The 21993-nt window shown below is 34.1% G+C and overlaps 1 protein-coding gene across 12 annotated transcripts in view; it reads right to left on the bottom strand.

Moving 5' to 3' along the window:
* Positions 1 to 21993, bottom strand: part of MEF2C (myocyte enhancer factor 2C) — a 211989-nt gene that overhangs the window by 51866 nt on the left and 138130 nt on the right. For 10 of the 12 annotated variants that reach the window (XM_074207590.1, XM_074207592.1, XM_074207591.1 and 7 more), the window contains one exon: positions 3 to 146. The exons of the other annotated variants lie outside the window; for them this stretch is intronic. In XM_074207590.1, coding sequence (XP_074063691.1) covers positions 3 to 146 — 144 coding nt within the window. The remainder of the gene's footprint in view (positions 1 to 2; positions 147 to 21993) is intronic. 12 annotated transcript variants of the gene reach the window in all.

Raw genomic sequence — 21993 nt, 5'->3', positions numbered from 1 at the left:
ACACACAATCTTTGCCTGCTGATCATTAGATCAATATCTTCATTAATTTTCCTGTACTTGTCCTCAGACTCAGGGCTGTGACCTACTGAATCGTCTGCATCAGGGTCTGGACTGTCACAACCATTAAGTCCCTTCTTTCTCAACGTCTGAAATACATAATTTGGAAAGTTCAAATCTTGACACAAGATGTTAAGAGAGTTTCACTAATATTGCTGTCCAGTAATTAAATACTGACACATTATATATTAAATTAGGGGAAACTAATTTTATACAGATACAGTGAGTCAACAATAGAAAGTTCTTGTTAATAATGACAAAGAGGGAAACTTTCAAAATGAAACTGAATCAATTAAAGATGGAAATAAAAGGTTTGTCTTTTTGCTATTGAGGCTATAGATACTTTGCTATTAAATTAGAGACAATGATAACTAAATAAAATGAAAGCAATCAATTGTAATATCCTCTTTTCTATCAGTAAAAAAAAATAAGAAATCAGGACATTGCTCAATGATTTCTGAGTCTGTGATTCTGAAACAAGTGTTTATTACATATTCCTGAGTTGAATTGAACATAATACATTTCATGACAGTATTAGTGTCCCACAACTCCCAATTACATGCTCTTGAGAGAATAAAAGGGGGATAAAGAGAACATAGCTAATGTTCCTATGGAAAACAGTGATTATGAGCTTTCATTTAGTATGTTTATTTTGATTACTTTTTTTTTTAGGTTTTTGCAAGGCAAATGGGGTTAAGTGGCTTGCCCAAGGCCACACAGCTAGGTAATTATTGAGTGTCTGAGACCAGATTTGAACCCAGGTACTCCTGACTCCAAGGCCGGTGCTTTATCCACTACGCCACCTAGCCGCCCCTTTTGATAACCTTTTAAAAAATTAGTTATAGCACCATACAAATGAAATACTACACCAAAATTTAAGATATGAAAGAATTTTTTTGCTGCAACATATGCTAAAAGAAAATTTAAAACAGCTGAATATTATCAATAAGTTTACTAGAGATAAAAAATGTCAAAAATTAGGAAACTCAATCAACAACAAATAATCAAAGAAAGGTTCTTTCTCATTTCAGGTAAAAAATTTGGCTTGTTTATCCATATGGGTAAAGAGTTCTTCGATAAACATCTCCTAACAAGTTAAAGGGAAAAGTTAATGCCTTATCCTGAATTTTCTGTCTCCTGAATGTAGATCTAGGGCTCGTTTCAACTGTCAAAATCTACTCTGAAGGAGTGTTTATAAGCCCAGTTGTTTCAATTGACTTTCATTTATTTTAATGATGACTTCATTAGTTACATAAAACATTTTATGAAGAAATAATGCATTTCTTATATTTCAATGCTATTTTTCAATTTAATTATTTTTGACATGATTTTAAATCAAATATTGATACATGCTTTAAAAGTCTAAAATTTCTCGATATTACGAAAAATACAAAAGCAAACCAACTTTGGGTAAAAAAGGGAGCTATGTACCAAAGTGTCTACTTAAATAAAAGCTCAACAGTGTAACTCATCTTTATTAAATACAGAATAGTACATTCAAATACAGCTAAAGCTGTGACATAAAGCCAGGAAATTCAAAGCTGAGATAACACTCCATCTTTAATGCACAGTACTGGGGGAAAAAAATAAATAAAACAACATTAGTTAAAAGGGGTAGTATCAGCCTTAAAATATTGAATGCCTTGGCTCTTGTCAACATGCAGCAAACAATATTATTTAAAATGAGTTTCTATGTGTTTGATGTCTTCTTAAAAAGCAAACTTTGAAAAAGAACCTTTTTTAATATTGCTATAACTGAATCCCTTCTCTGTAAATATTTATTTATGTTATAGTGGTATAATATAACAAATAAACATATGGTTACAGTTTATTATGTGGCATAGATGTTTAAATATTAAAATGAATATTTTGACATGAGATGATAAATATACATTTTACAATTCTGGGGATTTCATAATTGGTGGGGCCACCTGGACCCCAACCATGAGTCTGTTGCTACAACTTCCACCATGTCTTTCTAGGGGATCCCACTTTTTTTTTTTAGGTTTTTGCAAGGCAAATGTGTTAAGTGGCTTGCCCAAGGCCACACAGCTAGGTAATTATTAAGTGTCTAAGACTGGATTTGAACCCAGGTACTCCTGACTTCAAGGCTTTATCCACTAAGTCACCTAGCCGCCCCTCACTTTTTTTTAAGTGAGGTTATAATGCTTTTAAAACAAGTTTCTTTTCCTTCGTTTTCTTTTTCTTTGGTCTTCTTTCCATCAAACTCTTCCATAGGAAGTAATAACTATTTAATTTTGATTCTCATTTTACTTTGTTCTGTATGATTAAATACTATGAACACAATTTGATCCATATATGTCTTGGGTCTTTTGTAAATACTGATATTGTATTATATTTCATACATTATAACAATCCTATATATCATAACAAATAGATTCCAACTATATGGAGATATATTTTAGATTAAATAAATATATTAATCCTTCTGATAGCTTCATAATCATCTTGCTTACATTTTATAGGTGTATCAGATATATTTATGAATAAATGCTTTATTTAACTAAGAGTCTCTAAAGTCCAGGCTGATAAAATTTCAGGGTGTATACTAAGCTTTTATACAATAATTTTTAACAAAGAACTAGAATTGTTTTGAAAAGTGGTTTCTGAAAACAGAACGTAAGGGTTAAGAAGGACCCATCATCTGTCATTACAATCCATCTGGTACATAGATGGGTGTTAAATATTCTTATGAATCTTTTGGGCAGGGAGATAGTATGTTTGGTTCACAAAAATGTAAATTTCAGTAACACTTGGTATTTATGTTGCATTTTTATTTCACAGACCATCACAGCTATTAACTCATTATCTCTCACAATGCTCCCCTGAAAGGACTCTCAGCCCAAGTGTTCCATTTAATCCAGAAGAATCAAATTGATCTATATAGTAGAATGAACATGAAACAAGGAAAACAGGAAGCATGGGTCTAGTCTTGGTTCTGCCATTTACTAGTGTTTTGATTTGGGCAAGTCACTTAACCTCACTGAATCTCAGTTTACTCATCTGTAAAGTAAAGCAATTAAGCTAGAAGCTAAATCCCAGTTCCAGTCTTTTATGGTCTGTATAAATTCAGATCTATTAAAAATAGCAGTGACAGATTGGATAGAAAGCTGTCTTCAGAGTAAGGAAAAAAAGTAAATTTAATTCCTGCTTTTTATACATATAATCTGAGTGGTCCAGGTAACTCTCTGAGACTGTATGTTGCAGAGCAGATACCAAATTATATTATGCCTTTGATTGATCTAATCACAAATATAATTCCTTTCTCATTTCTCCCTCTCAATCCATAGGTGCACGACACTAAAAGGATAGGGGAGGAAGATATGAGGGAGAGGCCAAAAATATTTTAAAAACTATCTGTCATTTCATCAGTGTGGGTAATCCTTCCACCTTCTAGACTACATTTCCTCTACATTTTAGCAAATGGTTTAATGAGTTATTGGGGTAAAGCAATTCATGACTTAGTGGCTAGGTCTTCTTATTAGCTTCTCTGCACTATTAGCCAGCTTCTAGGATAAAAAAATTGTTGCTAGGCCTAAATTCAAATTATAGACATGGCTTCTTATAAATTTGTGCTTCATTGGTTTATTTTTAGGGAATCCATCTAGGGACACCTCTGCACAAAAAATGAAGCACAAGAAGAAAATTATACTGGAAGAAAAATGAAATTAGGGCCTGTAATATAAATATTTTTCATACATTTCATGCTTAGTGCCGGTCAATATGCAAAAGGCTGATGAAAATTCTATGGGTTGGTTAAAAACTTTTATGAATTAATAGACTAAAAAATGCCCCAAACTATTCCTAGTCTTTAGGTCCATTTTACACACAGAAAGCCACAGAACTGTAGAGTTAAAAGAAACCTTAGAGCCTGTCTAATTCAATCCATATATGGACAATAATCTTCTCTTACAACATCCTCTGTGAGAGGCCATCCAAAGTTTGCTTGAAGAATTCAAATAAAAAGTGATCCTTAGTTTATCAGAGCAGCCTATTGCAGATTTCAATGACTCTAATTAGTAGAACTTTTTCTTTCTAATTGAGCCAAAATCAATCTCTCTTCAATGTCCTCCCATTTTTACTAGTTCTTCCCTCTCAGGCCATATAGAGCAAGCATAGCTTCTCTTCAAATACTTGTAGTTCAGCATGCAGGGGTAGCAAAAAAGGCATAGAGAGTAATAGACTTCAAGACAGCAAGTTATGAGTTCAGATCTCATCTGACACAATACCAGCTGGTGACTATAAGCAAGGATTTTAACTTGTTAAAAAGTTACATCTGGTTACCTCTCTTTAGGAACAGAATTGCTTGTCAATATTTTTCCTAAAATGTGATACCCATAACTTAATTCTCCAGTTGTGATTTTACTAGGACAGAGTACTGAGAGATATTATCTTCTCCTGTGTTGTAGACATTTTGTCCATGTATAAAAATCTCATCAAATTGTGCTATACTTGGATAATTTTCTTTGGGTTACAAAGTATCATCCTTTCTTGAACTGACTGCTTCTTAACCTCCTTATTTTGCATTTGTAATATTGAGTTTTTTTAGCCTAACCATAAGACTTTCTTTAATTCTGACTGTTTCTTTTATTTCTTTTGTTTTTTTTTCAAGTAATGGGATTAAGTGACCTGCTCAGAGGTCACACAGCTAAGTAATTATTAAATATCTGAGGTCACATTTATTTGAACTTGGGTCCTCCTGACTCCAGAGCTGGTGCTCTATCTCCTGAGCCACCTAGCTGCTCCAATCCTTTTTTATTTTCTTAGTCTTCCCAGTGTGCCAGCCTTTAGAAAGTTTTTTTAGCACTCTGATTTTGTTATCCAATATGTTGCCTATCCCTCAGAGTTTAGCTTGTTCCACAAATAATGTTAACATGCACTCTATTCTTTCAAACTAGCCATTAATAACAACAACAAAGGTAAAGAGGGTTAAGGACAAGTCATTGCATACTCCCCTGAGACCTTCCTAGTTGGCAACAATTCATTAGCATATACTTTTGACTCAATCATTCAACCAGCTTTAAATCCAATTTAATATTATCATCTACTCCCCAATCTGTTTATATAGTTCACAAGACTTAGATAAGAGACTTTATCAAATGTTTTGCTGAAACAAATCACATAGCATTCCCCTAATGCTATTTACATAACATTGATTTATCTACCAATACAGACCATGTCAAAAAAGCATATAAAGTTAGTCAAGCCTCACTTGTTTTAAATGCCTTCAAACCCATCTTTAGAATATGCTCTAGAAATGTTGGAGTAATTAATATCAAGTTCCCTATAATTTGTAGACCACTGTCTTCCTTATTTTGAAAATGTGAATTTGAAAAAATATTTTGAAAAACATTTTCCCTTTCTCAGTCCTATTGTACCCTCTTCCATTTTTTGTGATCTTTCAAAGATCAGTGACGATAACTTAGCAATCATAAATGCCAGTTTTTACAACACTGTGGATTGTATTTTCTCTGGGCCTGATAAACTCATCAAGAGCAGCTGAATGCTCTCATTATCTTCCTACTCATCTTGGGTGACAATCCTTACCATTTTTGTTCTATTTTCAGTTAATGATCCTTTTTGGCAGATAAATATCTTATTACTTCAAAAATCTGTAATTTCATTTATTGAAGCAGATAGCAACCCTTCTATAGCATAAAAATCTTCAAGCATTTCTGTAGTCAAAAATTTCATTGCTTTGTAGCTAACCTCTCCAAACTTTGGTTAATCAGTCATATAGCAAACAGAAGTTCAATCCATTACTAGTCCTATTTTTTTTTTAGGTTTTTGCAAGGCAAATAGGGTTTAGTGGCTTGTCCAAGGCCACACAGCTAGGTAATTATTAAGTATCTGAGGCCAGATTTGAATACAGGTACTCCTGACTCCAGGGCAGGTGCTCTATACACTGCACCACCTAGCTAGTTTCATTAGAATAACTTTTGAAAATCTAGCATTATATCTATGACATGAGACACTAGAATAAGTGAATTAGTGAATTAATTAATAAGTGAAATTAGTGAATAGCTGAAGAGAAAACAATTGTAAAATCAAAGTTGTTTCATTCTGTTTTCTCTGTCATCTATTAATACTGCCCCATCTACCCTGAGCAACAGTTCTATCTTTTCTTTTATGGTTCACTTTTTTTCCAAATATGGCTTTAATAGCCATTTGCCTTTCCATTTTTCTTTTGTCAGTAGCATTTGTTGCTAGCCTGGGTTTATTCTGAGCTTCAATATCAGAAGGTAAAAGGTATCATTACACTAAAATATAAACAACATAGTAGGCAGAGAATTCTTTCAAAATCCAACACTATGAATAGGGAGCTCATTTTCTTTCACTACATTTAAGACCATCATTTCAGGATTATTAGCTAAAATTGTTATATTCTTTTTTGTTTATATGATTTACATACATATATATATATTTCAAATCTGATGACTTGTATGACATTTTTTTTTAGGTTTTCGCAAGGCAATGGGGTTAAGTGGCTTGCCCAAGGCCACACAGCTAGGTAATTATTAAGTGTCTGAGACCGGATTTGAACCCAGGTACTCCTGACTCCAGGGCCGGTGCTCTATCCATTGTGCCACCTAGCCACCCCATTGTATGCCATTTTTATCCAGAGCAAATGAACATGGATGTGAGAATTGAATGTGAGGAAAAACTTCGTAACAATTAGGGCAGTGAAAGTTAGAATCTGTTGCCTTGGGACATTGTGACTTTTTCTTCATTGGAGGTACATAGTACACAGTTAGAGGAAATGGTTTTTCAGGAATGGTTTGGGCTAGTTGACCACTGAAGTTCTTTCTTTTGCCTCTGTGATTCTGTGAATTGTAAGCCTCTGAATACAAGAAACTGCTGACAAAGTCTAGAATATGATACATGAGTATAATATTATGATAGCAGTTTTATCTTTATTACTTTGAAGATCTACAACTGTTTTGGTAATGATAAAGAAAATAATGCTAGTTTGCCATGTCGATCTTTATCACAGTATTGCATAGTCAATAGAAACTTAGGGCATTGCCAAATGGTAAACAAGCACATTTGCTCCAGGATCCTTTCAGGCAAAATCAACTTCTATGACTTCTGGTTTTCAGAAATATCTCCAGATTCTCATTTGTAGTGTCATGCAGGTACTTATCATTATTCTTTCCTAGGGGCAATGAGGCCCTGAAGTGCATTTTCAATGCTTCTCGGATGACCGATTTTATATTTGGAAAAGATTTGTTTCTGTATCTCAAGACAAATAAAATGATCTATTGAAAGTGACCTGACTCTGATGTCCAAAGAAAATCTTCCCTTGGAGAGCTCTGTAAATTTCAAGTAAATTTCTATATTTAAATCAGCCTCCCATAGGTGACTGAAATCTTTGGTAGAGATCAATTGAACAAAGAGGATTTCAGAGATTTTCTCTTAAGACAGAAAATGTCATACTCTGACCTGAGAAGAAACATTTCTTATACAGGTAATTAGGTTGACTGAAGATGACATCCTCCAAATAATAAATGGGTAAAGAAGTTGAACCTTTACTTCATAAACTATGTACAAATTCCCTTCACAAATACATGGACACAAGGATTCAATTTTATTACATGTATTTAACTAAAACATTTAAAAAGATCTCTGCAAGGCAGGATAATGACAGATGAAAGATATTCTGAAAATTCTAATATACACATGTAAAAAACAGATGCTATATAAAAGGAACATAAATGGAGAAAAATCAGCTAGAAGTATCAGTTCCTGTGAAAAAACCATTCCTATATACAATCACCCAGACTGGTCCCTCCCCCTTAATTACTGCCTACTTAGCTAAAGAAATAACTATAAGTCACTGGCACTTGCTAATTACATAAAGCAATGTATCTTTCTATAGTGCTATCTCTGTAAAAGCTAGATGCTTGCAGAGAACCATTACTATCACATAAAATTGCTACTAACTTGATTACTTTCTTCCTCCCCCTCTCTAGTATCTTTTTGTCCTCAAGGAGGCAAAATTTGGTCATCCTTCCTTTCATTTCCTTTCATGAAATCTTAGATTCACAGACAGAAGGGGGGGGGGCTTTGGGTTAATTTAATTCAATTCTCTCATTATACAGATTGGAAAATTAAGTCCCAGAGTAAGTATGGAGAGCTGGGGCTTGAATTCATGTTCATTAACTTAAAAAATATAGCATTATTTCATAGTACAACTAGAAATGTTGTATCCTTAAGTGAAAATTTCAGAAGACCCTCATGAGTCTCATGACCCATTATTTAAAATGTAAAATAAACCGATTTTTTTTACCCCATTGATGTCTGCATAACCACCCAGAAGGGCACTGCAGGAGCAAATGGAAAAATAAAAAGACTAGGTTAACTAATAAAGTCTATCTCTCTTGACCTGATTATAGATTGCTTTCTACTACCTTTAGCACTTTCCCCATGAAATCAGAGCCAAATCTAAGAAAGTAAATAATCTTTAATAAGTGGCAAATTCCTATAAGCAGAGGTTTAGTTGAAGTGCATATTACAAGTAAATGAAATATTTTATGGTATTTTAGGGGTTTGGGATAACATTTTGTAAATATCCGTTGTTGAATCAGCAAAAATATTCAAATACTCTTGCCACAAACATTATTTACTTTTGGATTGGAGTCTTGGAACCCCTTCAAGATTTGGGTCTAGTTGGTACTGGACAATAGCCATGTTAGTATGGTTAGTGACATTCTGCTATTCAGAAAGCATGGGTAATGGAAAATTCTAATAATAATAACACCAATAATAATGATGATGATGATTTTGATGATGGTAAATACCCAGCATTAATAGAGTGCTTTAAAGTTTGTGATGCGATTTGTGTATTTGACCTCATTTGATCTTCACAACCCTGGGTGGTGGGTGCTGTTATTATCCCCATTTTACAGATGAAGAAACTGAGGCTCAGAGAGGTAAAGTAACTGTTACACAGCTAGTAAGCACCTGAGGCAAGATCAGAATCAAGATGTTACTGAATCAAAGTCCTGCACTTTTTGTTCTGTATCATTGAGTATGTGCTATTTGCTTATTGTTTTTTAGCTGTTTCAGTCATATCAGACTCAATTTTCATTTGCGGTTTTCTTGGCAAAGATAATGGAGTGGTTTGCCATTTCCTTCTCCAGCTCATTTTATAATTGAGGAAACTGAGGTAAATAAGTTGAAGTGACTTGCCTAGTGTCTGAGGCTAGATTTGAACCTAGCAAGATGAGTCTTGACTCCAGGTCCAGAACTCTATCCAAGTGCTCCACCTAGCAGCTCCAAATCATGCAGAATCACACTCTCATGATGTCCCAATTTCCTTCTCTTATGGTTTACATTCTGGGCAGTCCCACTGATAATCTGTCAGGTTGAGGAAAGGTCATTTGACAGTAGATTTCTTCCTAGGATTTGATCATCAAAGTTATAGGTCCAAACTATAAGCTACCTCATCCTGATTTGGTCCTTATTGTTTTCTTCTTAATGTGATAATGGGGGGAGGGCAGCTAGGTGGCACGGTGGTACAGTGGATAGAGCACTGGCCCTGAAGTCAGGAGTACCTGAGTGGCCTCAGACACTTAATAATTACCTAGATGTGTGGCCTTGGACAAGCCACTTAACCCCATTGCCTTGCAAAAAAAAAAAAAAAGCTAAAAAAATACGATAAAGGAAAGTATTCAAATGAAGCATATTTGGTGCTTAATGAGTCACTTCTTGAATTTCAAGGTACTGAACTGAGCACAATTAATTTGTAAACTTTAGACATGAAAATCATCCTAAGTCCCACAATTCAGGATTTGAAAAAAATTAATATTTTAAAAGGAATTAATCTGTGAGCAAGAATTTTAAAAACAACTGAAAATATTATGTGGTCAAAACCATTGTATTCTTTCACACTACTGGTGATCATTGCCACAGAAAAGTCATAATCTCGGGGGCTGCAAGGTGACCCTGGAATCAGGAGGACCTGAGTTCAAATCCGGCTCAGACACTTAATAATTACTTAACTGTGTGGTCTTGGACAAGCCACTTAACCCAATTGCTTTGTAAAAACCTAAAAAAGTCATAATATTTATACCCTCAGTAATATATGAAAAGCTAATGATTTTCCATAGACTATCGAACTGTTTTTAACATTTCCAAAAATTAACTTCAGTATTGGAATAGTATGATTTTCACATTATATATTTAAAAACCTTCAAATAATGAAATGATTTATTAAAATATTTAGATGAACCATTGGTTTGTCTGACTTCTCTTTAAACCAATTGTGACTAGAGTCATTCAGTGACTTAGCTCTTAATTTAAAATTGGGATAGTGCACTAGACTTGGAGTTAAGAAAGAATGGTTTACAAATCTGACTCAGACACTTATTAGTTGGGTGATCCTGGGAAAACCATTTACGTTCTACAAGTCTCAGCTTCCTCATTTGTAAAATGGAGATGTTATTATTTTATAGTTGCTTTGATTTATGAAGATCCTCATTTCTGGGAGCCAAATGAAATATTTAAAGCACGTTACAAACCTAAAGGTACTATTATTATTATTATCACTGTTCATGAATTATGCTGGGAAAAGAAAATGATCATTTTGTGGCCAAATTTCTGGTGAGATTTTTTGAACTTGACTAGATCAATCCAAGGATTACAGACACAGTTCCCCCCCCCCCCCCCCCCCCAGGCCTGTACTCAAAGCCTTTTCAGCTTGGAAAGACTGGAGGAAAGCTTAGAACCTTCTATTAGAGACTTTGAGAACCCAGAGTCATCTTCAGATCATGATAAAGCATCAGAATAGGACTTCAGTAGAAGAGTGAAGATGAAAGAGTTTAATTGAAGGCCCCTAAAGTCTGAATGCAATTATAGAACTAATGTCACCTAATGGGTAAAATTTTTTTTTAGTTTTTTCAAGACAATGGGGTTAAGTGACTTGCCCAGGGCCACACAACTAGGTAATTATTAAGTGTCTGAGGTCAGATTTGAACTCAGGTACTCCTGACTCCAGGGCCTATGCTCTATCCACTGCATCACCTAGCCACCCCTAATGGGCAAATTTTGACTAAAACAGGAGTATTTCATAGATTTTCAGTTCTACCACATGGAATAAACTGCTCTAGCATTTCTTGGAGAAGGTAAAACTCTATTATGCTTAACTATTTTCTTTCTTTGCAAAGTAAAAGTGTTGCATTAAATAATCACTAAAGTTCATTTCAAATTTAAAATTCAGTGTCCTTTGTTCTTCTTTACATTTTTCTGATAATGTCAAGGACATTAAGTGACTAGCCTAAAGACCCTTGGCTAATTATTAATTTTGTTGAGATGGCACTGTCCTTTTGTTGGAAGGGGTGAGAATATGCAGTTATTTTAATATGCCTCTGAATTATTTATTTTATAATTGCAGTTATAAAATGTAGTTTTTTTCAGGATCAGCTACCAAAAGGAAGGTCCAAGATAGGTCAGTCCAACAAACCAGTCCAATCCAATCCAATTGCTAAGTGTTAGTGACTCATTCAGTGAGGTAAAGTAGGAAAAAAAAAACCCCAGAAACATTGGTTTGAAAGTTGGAGGATCTTAGTTCAAATCCTATATTTGGTATTTACTTCTTGTGTGACCTTGATCAAATAATTGACCAATCCTGGATGGACCTCAGTTTACCCATTTGTAAAATGAGAGAGTTGGGCGAGATAATCCCTGAAGTTCTTTCCAATTCTAAAGTTATTATCTGTAAGACCTTAAAATACCAAATAAATGTGAGACATGATCCCTAGGATCATATGATTAGATGGATCCCCAACTCTCAACCAATACTCTTTCCTAGGAGACCTAGTTCAGAAGTTTGGAATTGTTCTTAATGGCCAAAGTCATGGAATAAAAGAGAATGGAGCGTAAAGGCCTAGGAGTCTAAAGGCCTAGGTAGGTCTCAGGGGATGGCTGTTTTCAATCTTGGTGTAGTGTGTTAGGCTTCTTTTTTTCTTCATTAAGGTCTAAATCAGCCAATGACCTAGCTTATAAAAACTAGATACAAAAACTACAAAAGCTTTTAAGAGAATAGGCAAAAGGAGTTAGAGTATACAGAGCTCTGGGGAAGGATGGGGTGGCACAAGGCTGAAACTTGAGGGGAACTAAAGAACTGTTTTTCATTGAGATTTTGTGAGTCATTGGAAAGGATACTAGAATCACTAGATACGTGGTTTAGAGCTGGAAAGAACTTCAGAAGTCATATAGTCTAATTGGTTAAGTCATCAAAATTTATTAAATGCCTATTATGTATTAAGTATGGTGTTAAAAACTGAGTATATAAAGAAAGTCGCTACTTTCCAGGAAAAAAATAAACAAACTAGTTCCCATTCTCAAGGAGCTCACTATCTAATTGAGAAAATAACATGAAAAGAACTAAGATACAGGATAAATAGGAAGGAAAGGGATAAAAAAGAGGGAAGATACTAAGATTAAAGAAGACCAAGAAAGCCTTCTTGTAAAAATGGGATTTCTGATGAGACCTGAAAGGAGCCACCTCTAGGAGACAGGAGGGAAATAGTTCTATTTCATAGATAAGTAAACTGAGTTCTAATGAGATTTGCTTAAGATCATACAAGTAGGCTGTGGCAGAGCAAAGATGGAAACCTGTCTTCTGACTCCTAATCCATACCTCATTCCTAAGTATCAAGTTTGAATGGAAAAGTAGAATTTCTATTTACTTTTAGACCCTCACATCTTGGAGAAGTAAATTCCAGAGGGCTATAATAGGCAGTCCTGGCCAATCAATTCTATGGCCATTTAAAAAAAAGAACAGTAAATATCTAGAATTAAACAGGAATAAAAAGGCCTCAGGGAGAAAGAAGAAATGCAATGACCTAGCTGCAATCAAGGGTAAGGGACTTGCCCAAGGTCACACAGTAAGCATTAAGTGTCTGAGGTCAAATTTGAACTCAGGCTTCTGATCGCAGGTCTGGTAGTCTATCTACTAGTTGCTCTTGTGCTCTTATGATCTCCAATCATCCTGACTCATTTCTGCCATCGAACCCAGATGGCTCCAGAAGAGAAAGTGAGACTGGTGATTTAGCACAGCATCCCTTCACTCAAATCCAATTCATGCTTGTCATGGTATCACCTCCCTGATATCATGATCTTCTTTGAGAACAAAGGACAAACATCATCATTATCATCATTCTATTAAAAATGCCTTTTAGTACTTAATATGTACTTAGTATTTTCTAGGGGAATGAGGGTCTAGAAAACTTGTGCTTTTCTCTGAGCAAGGAAATTAAGTTTGAGGTACCCTGGTCATTCAGAGAAGCTATGGTAGCTTGAAGAATGAAGGGGGTACCAGTGTCCTGATCCCCATGCTTGTCAGTAAAAAAAAAATAGTTACAAGGTGAATACATTCTTACCCTCATATGCAGATGTATGTGTGATATGTGTATGCATTTATCTAGACGTGATTTTATTGCTGTAGGTGACCTTCAATGAAGAAATTCCCTCTACTAATGTAGTTTTGAAATTCTCTTTCAACTTAGATAGCTGCTTGGACCAATATATGTCAGAAAAAGGACTTGAACTCGGTCAGGTCTTTCTGCTGCTGGGGCTTGTTCTTTCTCTTCTAGACAGGTTATCTGTTCATTGCTTCAAATTACTTTTTTTTTAAATCAATGATTCTAAATTTTGGTAGAATCATGTTATAAGTTCTTTTGAGAATGACAGTATAAATTCTACAGCCTTGGGAGGCCTTCAGTCATATCTTTAATTGAAATTCTACTTTGATATCTCATCTTAGATGAGGGGGACTTAAGGCTCTTCTGTCTGTTACCCAGAGGATGATTCTATTTAAGTTTGAAGAGAGTCCTCTTTAAATGTCTGTAGCAACTCTAAGACCATCTACTAAAATATATATGTATGGGGAAAGAAAAGGATATAGTTCTCATTAATAGAAGTTCCCAGGGGGGTGAAAGATCTTTGGAATACTGTAGAGTTCAGTCAACTATAGCATAGGTAATACCTTCCCAAGTTTTTCTAAAGACATTGTGTGGTGCACTTAATTTGGAACGAATTAAAACTCAAAGATGTAATGTCATAAAGCTTTTAAAAACTGAGGTTTCAGTTTTTCAAAGCTAAAATGCCAGAAGTTATGAGTCTTCAGAAAGTGTTTACTAGCCAAAAGATCTGAGAAAATAATTTTAGTAATGAGAATATCATCATGAAGGGATAGAGAGCATGTAGACAGAAGAAAATAGGAGTTCAGGCAAATTGAAAAGAAGAGTGGAAAAAGAAATTACAGAAGTAATATTGTCAGAAGTAGAAAGATAGTACTAAAACAATCAATAAATATTTAGTAAGGGCATACTATGCTGCATACACTATACTAAGCACTGAGAATACCAAGAAAGGCAAAAAAGAACATTTTTTAAATGAGAATCCACAATCTTGAATTAGAATAAAGTGTAATTTTTAAGAGAAAAGTCTTACAAATTATATTGCATTTAACTATCTCTGTCACTCTGGTCACATTTTGGATTTACTCTAGTATGAAGTTCTCCAAAGAAATCAAGGTAATATCAAAATCAATCAAGTGACTGAGACTTTCTCAGGGGAGGCCAGTGAGCCATGCTAGCTCCCCTCCCCCATGGGCTCTACCTTGGCAGGGGAGAAGGGTGGGAGTTAAAGGGTGAGGGGGGTGGATGCTGTCTTTTCTATCCCAAGCATCTTGAGCAATGCTTTGCACATAGTAAGTATTTCATAATTGCTTGGTGAATTGTAATGGTAAATATAAAAATCAATTTAATTGGAACTCCTTGAAGAAGTTAATTTATTGGAAACTCCTTAGTTGTAGGGGGAAAAAGCTAGGACAAAATTTAAAATGAAACAAAGGCTGAGAAATAGAATAGAGGAGTAGAGTAAATTAACAGCCATCAGGGAGCAATAGCTTTGAAGGAATAAAGCATAATTGTAACTCCACATATTAACCTTTTAAAGATTATGGAATTTTACTTGCAAATAGGTTTCAGGAACAAAAACAGAGTCAGAGCAATTTTTCTCTAATAAGAATATTCTGTGGCATCTTTTATAAATTATCAATGACTATGACTGAAACAAAAGAAGATACATAGATCATCTTAAGTATCATGGTAAGAGCAAATTATTTTCTTTTCTCAATGTATCTGGGTCTATAAGCCTCTTTATTAGAGAGAATCAACTTATGACTTTTCACTTGGGGGCCAAGAGTATCTTTCTCCCTTCTTGCTGATGATCTAAAGTTACCTTTTCTACCTAGCACATATCCTCAGTGATAATTATCTTCTTGATAATTATCAATACTGTCTTTTGTCATATCAGAAAGTCTATTGAAATAGCCAATATTTAGGATGCTGATCTGTGGACATACAGAGTAGACTATTTACAAAATGCAAGATATTTTTTTCAATCTCTTTATCTCCCCCAAAATAATTTGAGTTTGTCAATCAAAAATATTATATTTGCTTTTCTAACAACCTCATTATTTTCAGCTGGTACAAGACAAAGTTTTCAGTTCTTTTTATTGTTATTTAAAAGATAGGTATTTATGGAGTCAAGGAAAAAATGTCACTCCTCCTTCTTAGAACCTACTTCTGAACTCCCATATGATTTGTCTGTTTACAGCATAGTTCAGGCAATGACATATGCTATCAGCTTTTTGCAATATAATTAATGTTAGTTTCCTTCTATCAGTGCAGATAACCAAGAGTTGACTATGGTAAAATTAAATAGGACATGGAAAAATCTATGCATAGGGTCAGAAAAGTTTTATTCTCATATCCTCTCAGAAAACAGGATTTAATACTTTCTTTTAGGTTAATTACTAATAACGTTTAAAAAATCAGAATTTCCTATAATATTTAACATTTGTAATACCATGTATAGTTCAACATTCAATTTATCATTTGTTTTTCCTACTAATTTTTGAAGTAGACTCCATATTCATTTACATTAGTTTGCTCATGCCAAATCTCAAGGTATGGTTGTCAAAGGGATCCAATAAGAGTTCTTTAAAAATCTTGATGATATAACTATCTTCATCAATCATCAACATTTTTTTTGGCACTGATTTTATACCATGAATTTTCACAAGTATTATTTGATACTCCTAACAACCCTGTGAGATTGGTGATGCTATTATTTTCACCACTTTCCAGATGGAGAAACTGAGATAAACAGAAACTAAGTAACGTGTCCAAGATCACATAAGTATTTGAGGCTGGATTTGAACTCAAATTTGTCTGACTTTCAGTCTACTTCTTTAACCACTGTACCACCTAGTTGCCTCTGACTCCAAGGACTTATGCAAACTTTCAGTTAATGAATTCAAATTAAATAATAATATTCTTAAGTTGTGCTAGGGTCTTAATTTAAGCACTTGGGATTTCATGTGATATTCCAAAAATTAGAGGAAAAAGAAAAATGAGAAAGTAAAAGGATGAAGGAAAGAAGAGTGAGTGAAAGACTGTTTGTATCAGAACAAGAGATAGTAAGTTGGATGAGAGATGTGGAGGGTTGTGAAAGAGAGGGGAAAAAATAAGCACAGGAGGGCATCAAATGACCCCAAAGTATGTGAGTTGGCTTCCCACTGTGTCAGAGCTCAGCAGTTGAAGATCTAACATAAAGCCATATCATTAACCATCAGCAATTTTACTCATCCTAGATATCCACACCTGTCAGTGACTGCACCTGTTGTCTAAATTGGCAAGGCCAAAAGACAGGAGCCAATCTAAGTTAAGAGTTCAGTAGCATGGCCATAGATGGACTTTTCTTTTACATCACTATAGAGTAGGGCTTTGGCTTTTTGTCTACTATTTTTGGTTGTCACATTCTCAATAATTTTAGCAGATAAGAGGGGGGAAAGTTGTTTGTATTGTAAACCTCATTTTCAAGCTTCACATACCAATTCTCTTAACTCATTGAACTTCAGTGTTTTAAGTTTGTATTATCACGGACAGTTTAGGTTACTTTCTAATATAGCAGACTAGTCTCTATTTTATGCTGCTTAATTTTATGACTAATATTTTACCCTATTGAAATATATAGAGAAAATTATAACAATTTCCTTCACAGTCAAACATTTTTCCTAACAACTAACTATACACATTAAACTGAGATTACTTTGTAGAGTTGTGAAATAATATTGTAACAGGATTCACAATTTGGCAGAGGATTGCTAGAACTTCCTTTATATGTATTAGCTTATCTGTGGGCTGACAAGACAGTCTGTGATGCTGGACTTCGGAATACTCCAGAAGGGATTTCTCTAGAAAGTTCTGGGGGTGGTAAAGGAGTTGGATTTGTAGTCTAGCTACATGAATTTAAAATAGGGAGTTTATAGGAGGTCCACAACTAAACTGAACCTCCCTCCAGTTTGGAGACACTCTAGTTAGGCAAGACTAACTTCAATACTACAATTTTTTTCTAATTGTGGTTACCATTATGAAAAAGCATTTATTTTAAAAATATTATTTCATAAATCTTAAATATAATAAAATAATTATTTCAATTTAATAGAATGAATGTACTTGATATAATGTACTAATAATGTACATAATGCAACTTGATAAGTTGAAATTAATTTATATTTGTTTATAAACAATATGATTAAAATTAATTATATACTTGAAAATTTTTTGAATATTTTCAAAGTTGTAAATATTTTATTTAAACATAGATTGATGCTCTCTCTCTTTCATATAATGACAAAGTCCAGTGATTGAAAAGAGAAACAAAACTAAAATTAGCTTAGCAACCCAATTCAATGCTTATATTTTCCTTTTTTCTTTCTAAATTGATATAAATCCATCAGAAGGATAAATGATTGTATAAATATAATATCCATAGTTGTATTAGTTGATATAATTTTAAAAGTACAAAAAGAAAAAAAGAAAAATACATTTGACATGTCCTCATAACCACTTTAGATATTTGTAAGCTTTTTATATTGACTTTCTTCCTTCTATCCCAAATACCAGTGTTCTCTCCCTCCTGAAAATACCTTCTATTTATTTATTTGTGATTGTGTTATATTATCCTCCCTTGCCAATTGAAATGTAAGTTCCCTGAAGGCAGGACTGCTTTATTTTTGTCCGTTTTATTCTCAGAGCCCATCACAGAGCCTTTCATGCATATAATAAATATTTATTGAGTTGAACTGGATTCAATTGGATAAATTATGAAGTATGGAGCCACTTAAAAATAAATTTTATAACTTAACAAGGTTCTTCTTTACTCTTCTTTTTCTCAATACCATGCCTCCTTTGCCTTTCTCTTTCATACCTGGTACACTGACTACAAATATTTTCACTCAACTCTAAAAGAAAACTAAAGTATTCTTGATTTTATGTTTGTTATAAAATAAAACCCTCTATGGGGGTGACTCTAGGTTCTCAAAGGCAATGCCAAAGGAATGTTCAAGCTCTGGCATGTCCCACCACTCTGGAAATGGGCCTGGCAATAAACTCTGTGCCTGTTGTCCAAAAACTAGTCTAAAAATTTACCTCCCAATAGCCAACTTTTCCGAATGGGGAACTACATTACCAGAAAGTTGGTTATTGGGTGGGTGGCAAATTATTTTTGACCATAAAAACTCATGAAGTCTATGAGAATTTAGGTTGCTTTTGTGGAGGGAGAACCCAAACCAAAGATATTATTTATTGGAAATATTAAATAGAGTACTTTAGATCTGTAAATATAGACTAATATATGGGCAAAGACAAATCAAGAGACACAAAGCACTAGAATTAAGTTATTAGGTACACAGTTCAACTTTGCACGTTTAACTAAAGTAAGGCTGAAAAGAATTTCATATTATCTAGTTTGTCTACATATAGATTAATATAACCGTGAACTAACCTCTATTTTGATTTTTTTCCCATTGTAAATGAAGTAAAAATTTTATGTACTTGCACATAGTAGATAAAGTCTTGGACTGGAATCATGAAGTTCTAAGGTCAACTCTGGTCTCAGATATTTACTAGTTGTGGGACACTGGGCAAGTCAGTTACCCTCTGCCTGTCTTTTTTTCATCTTCTTTAAAATGAGGATAACAAGGGGGTGATAGCAGTATCTACTTCCTGGGGTTTTGTGTGAAGTTAAAATTTCATAAATATGTACATATGTACATATATAGATATACTAGGTATTATAGTTATTTTGATGAATATCTTTTTTGCTTAAAAAATAATTCATCATTTTCTGGCAATTTATGGCATCCATTGTTAAACAATGAACTGTATCTTCCCAGAGAAAGTGATGAGAGGGTTGATGAAATTATTTCAATAGTAGATGCAAATGTCTTAGTTACTTAGTAAAAGGAAGTTTTACATCTTGGAGTTATTTTTTCCTGACTATCTTGATCAGGTTCACCTTGTTAACTGCATAACTTTCAACTCAACTTTGGCCAGCTGCATTCTCTAAAGGGGAAATGTGTATTTTAAAGAAAAGATACTATTTCTCAGTAGCCTATATAATGGAAGCATATCATTAATCATAATTCTATTAAATGAATTAATTATTTAATAAATTAAAACATTAATCATGAGCTATTAAATCATCCTTTACTCTTGAAACACCTAAAGTTTTTTTTCTCAAAAATCTAATTTTTACTCCTTAACAAAATGATTCTGACAAAACTTACAGTGTTAATGAAAAAACAAAATATGAATTATAATAGGATATTTTGCAATTTTTTCCAACTTAAATGACAAGGATAACCTAGATAGGAAGATGTCATTTTCAGTGGCATTTTCCCAAGGGAATGGGGAGGGGGGGGAAACTGCAGGGGATCTCCCAGAACCTTCAAAACTTCAGTTTTGCATCTTGTCAGAAAGTCAGCCCGACCAGCAAAAACATGTTGGAAAAATGAGTTGTGGTACTGACTCAGCAGAGAAAATGCCACCCACAGAGCTCCTGACACCACTTCCTGCTGTAGTAGCCGAGTTCTCCAGTTTTCCTTGGAGACTTTCCATAGCCCCGCACATAAATGGTTCCATTAGGTAGAAAGTAAAGTTAAAAAAAAATAAATTTATACCAAGTTGTAGAACAGTTTGAGATGTTTACTACTAGGACATACTTTTTCAAATGGGTTAAAACATGTATTTTGTTTGGACATATAAAATGCACCATATAATTTTTTAAGCATTTAATAATTATAACAAACTACCATCTTGGATAAAAATCTCTCTTAATATTAAAATATACATTCAGAGATAAAGAAAAATATTCATGCTAAAAGAAGATACATGCTACTTCTGAAATTTTGCTCCTATTAATTTATTTCCCCCTCCCTCAATTTAATATGTATCTGAAATGAAAATCCAGACAGTTGGAAAAGGACCACACAAAACAAAACTCATTATGGCCAATCTGTTTGCTATATTGATCTATAATGAATAATGTAGGTGATGACAGAATTGTGATGGCAAGTAATACTGATCTGACTTTGAAAACTATACCCAGTGAGACATTTAGTTCTGTTTCAGTTCCTCTGTTTGAAAATACATTTAGGGCATTATGAAGTCATGATGTGGGCACATATATATTGTTGTAAGTTTGTATGTGTGTATGTATGTGCTTGAATTTTTGAGTTAAGAATTTTTGAGTATTCTTCTTATCCTCTAATCAGTTTTACCTTTTTTCTTCTCATTGAACCATTATGTTGCTTAGTATCTGATAGAGAAACATTCAGATCAAGTTATCTTTGACTTTTTTTCTCTCCCTCATTTGCTACCACACTTTCTCAAATGAGAAGTCTTATCCATGTTCTTTGTATTTAGACCCACTCTACATTCACACAACCTCTATCACAGGTCAAGTCCTCATTTCTTCTTGCTTAGACTACTGTAATAGCGTTTTGTTTTTTATTTCTCTCCCTTTTTTGCAGGCAGAGCACTGAAATTGAAATAGAAGATCTGGGTGTGAATCTTAGCTCTCCTCCTATACTCTGTGACCTTGGTCTTGTTTCTCACTTAACAAATGAATAGAAAGATTGATTGAGATTATTGTATTGTGGGATTGTAGATTAAGAACCAGAAGAGAATTTAAAGGTCATTTGAATCCAACATTGTTATACAGATGAGGTACCTGAGGCTTGTCAAGGATGACATAATTAAGATGCATTTGGGACAGCATTCTAACTCAAGTTTTCCTGACTCCAAGTCTCAAAAGTTCAATTTAACTCCAATTCAATAATGCTACAATTTCTTAGATTGGCTTTATCTTTGATATTGTTGTAAATTGTCTCCCATGCCTAGAATACTGACCCTTCTCATCTCTGCCTACTATCTTTGCTGATTTTCTTTAAGTAACAACTAAAACCCCCCATCTTTTACAGAGATCCTTTCCCAACCCTCTTAATTCTAGAGTTTTCTCTCTCTCTCTCTCTCTCTCTCTCTCTCTCTCTCTCTCTCTCTCTCTCTCTCTCTCTCTCTCAACCATTTGCTATTTATCCTGTATATGGTTAGTTTGTACATTTTTATTTGATTGTTGTCTGCCCCAACTAGACTATCAGCTCCTTGAAGGCAAAGAATGTTTTTGCCTCTTTTTGTATTAACCAGAGCATACTGGCACACAGTAAATAATAAATAAATGTTTATGGATTAACTGACAGTTGAACATACATGTATTTATATTTATTTATGTGGCTAGAAGTCAGATCTATATCCACATTCTCTTGCTAATAAGTAATGGGAACCTAGTCGTTTTTCAGTCTTAATGTACTTTTTTTTGGGGGGGGGGTTTGCAAGGCAAATGAGGTTAAGTGGCTTGCCCAAGGCCACACAGTTAGGTAATTATTAAGTGTCTGAGGCTAGATTTGAACCCAGGTATTCCTGACTCCAGGGCCAGTGCTTTATCCACTGCGCCACCTAGCCACCCCAGTCTTAATGTACTTTTACAATTGTCCACAGT

The sequence above is a fragment of the Macrotis lagotis genome, chromosome X (genome assembly GCF_037893015.1).
Source record: "Macrotis lagotis isolate mMagLag1 chromosome X, bilby.v1.9.chrom.fasta, whole genome shotgun sequence".
Lineage (NCBI taxonomy): Eukaryota > Metazoa > Chordata > Mammalia > Peramelemorphia > Peramelidae > Macrotis > Macrotis lagotis.
The sequence above is the reverse complement of the archived record's forward strand: the minus strand, read 5'-3'. Positions and strand labels throughout refer to the sequence as shown.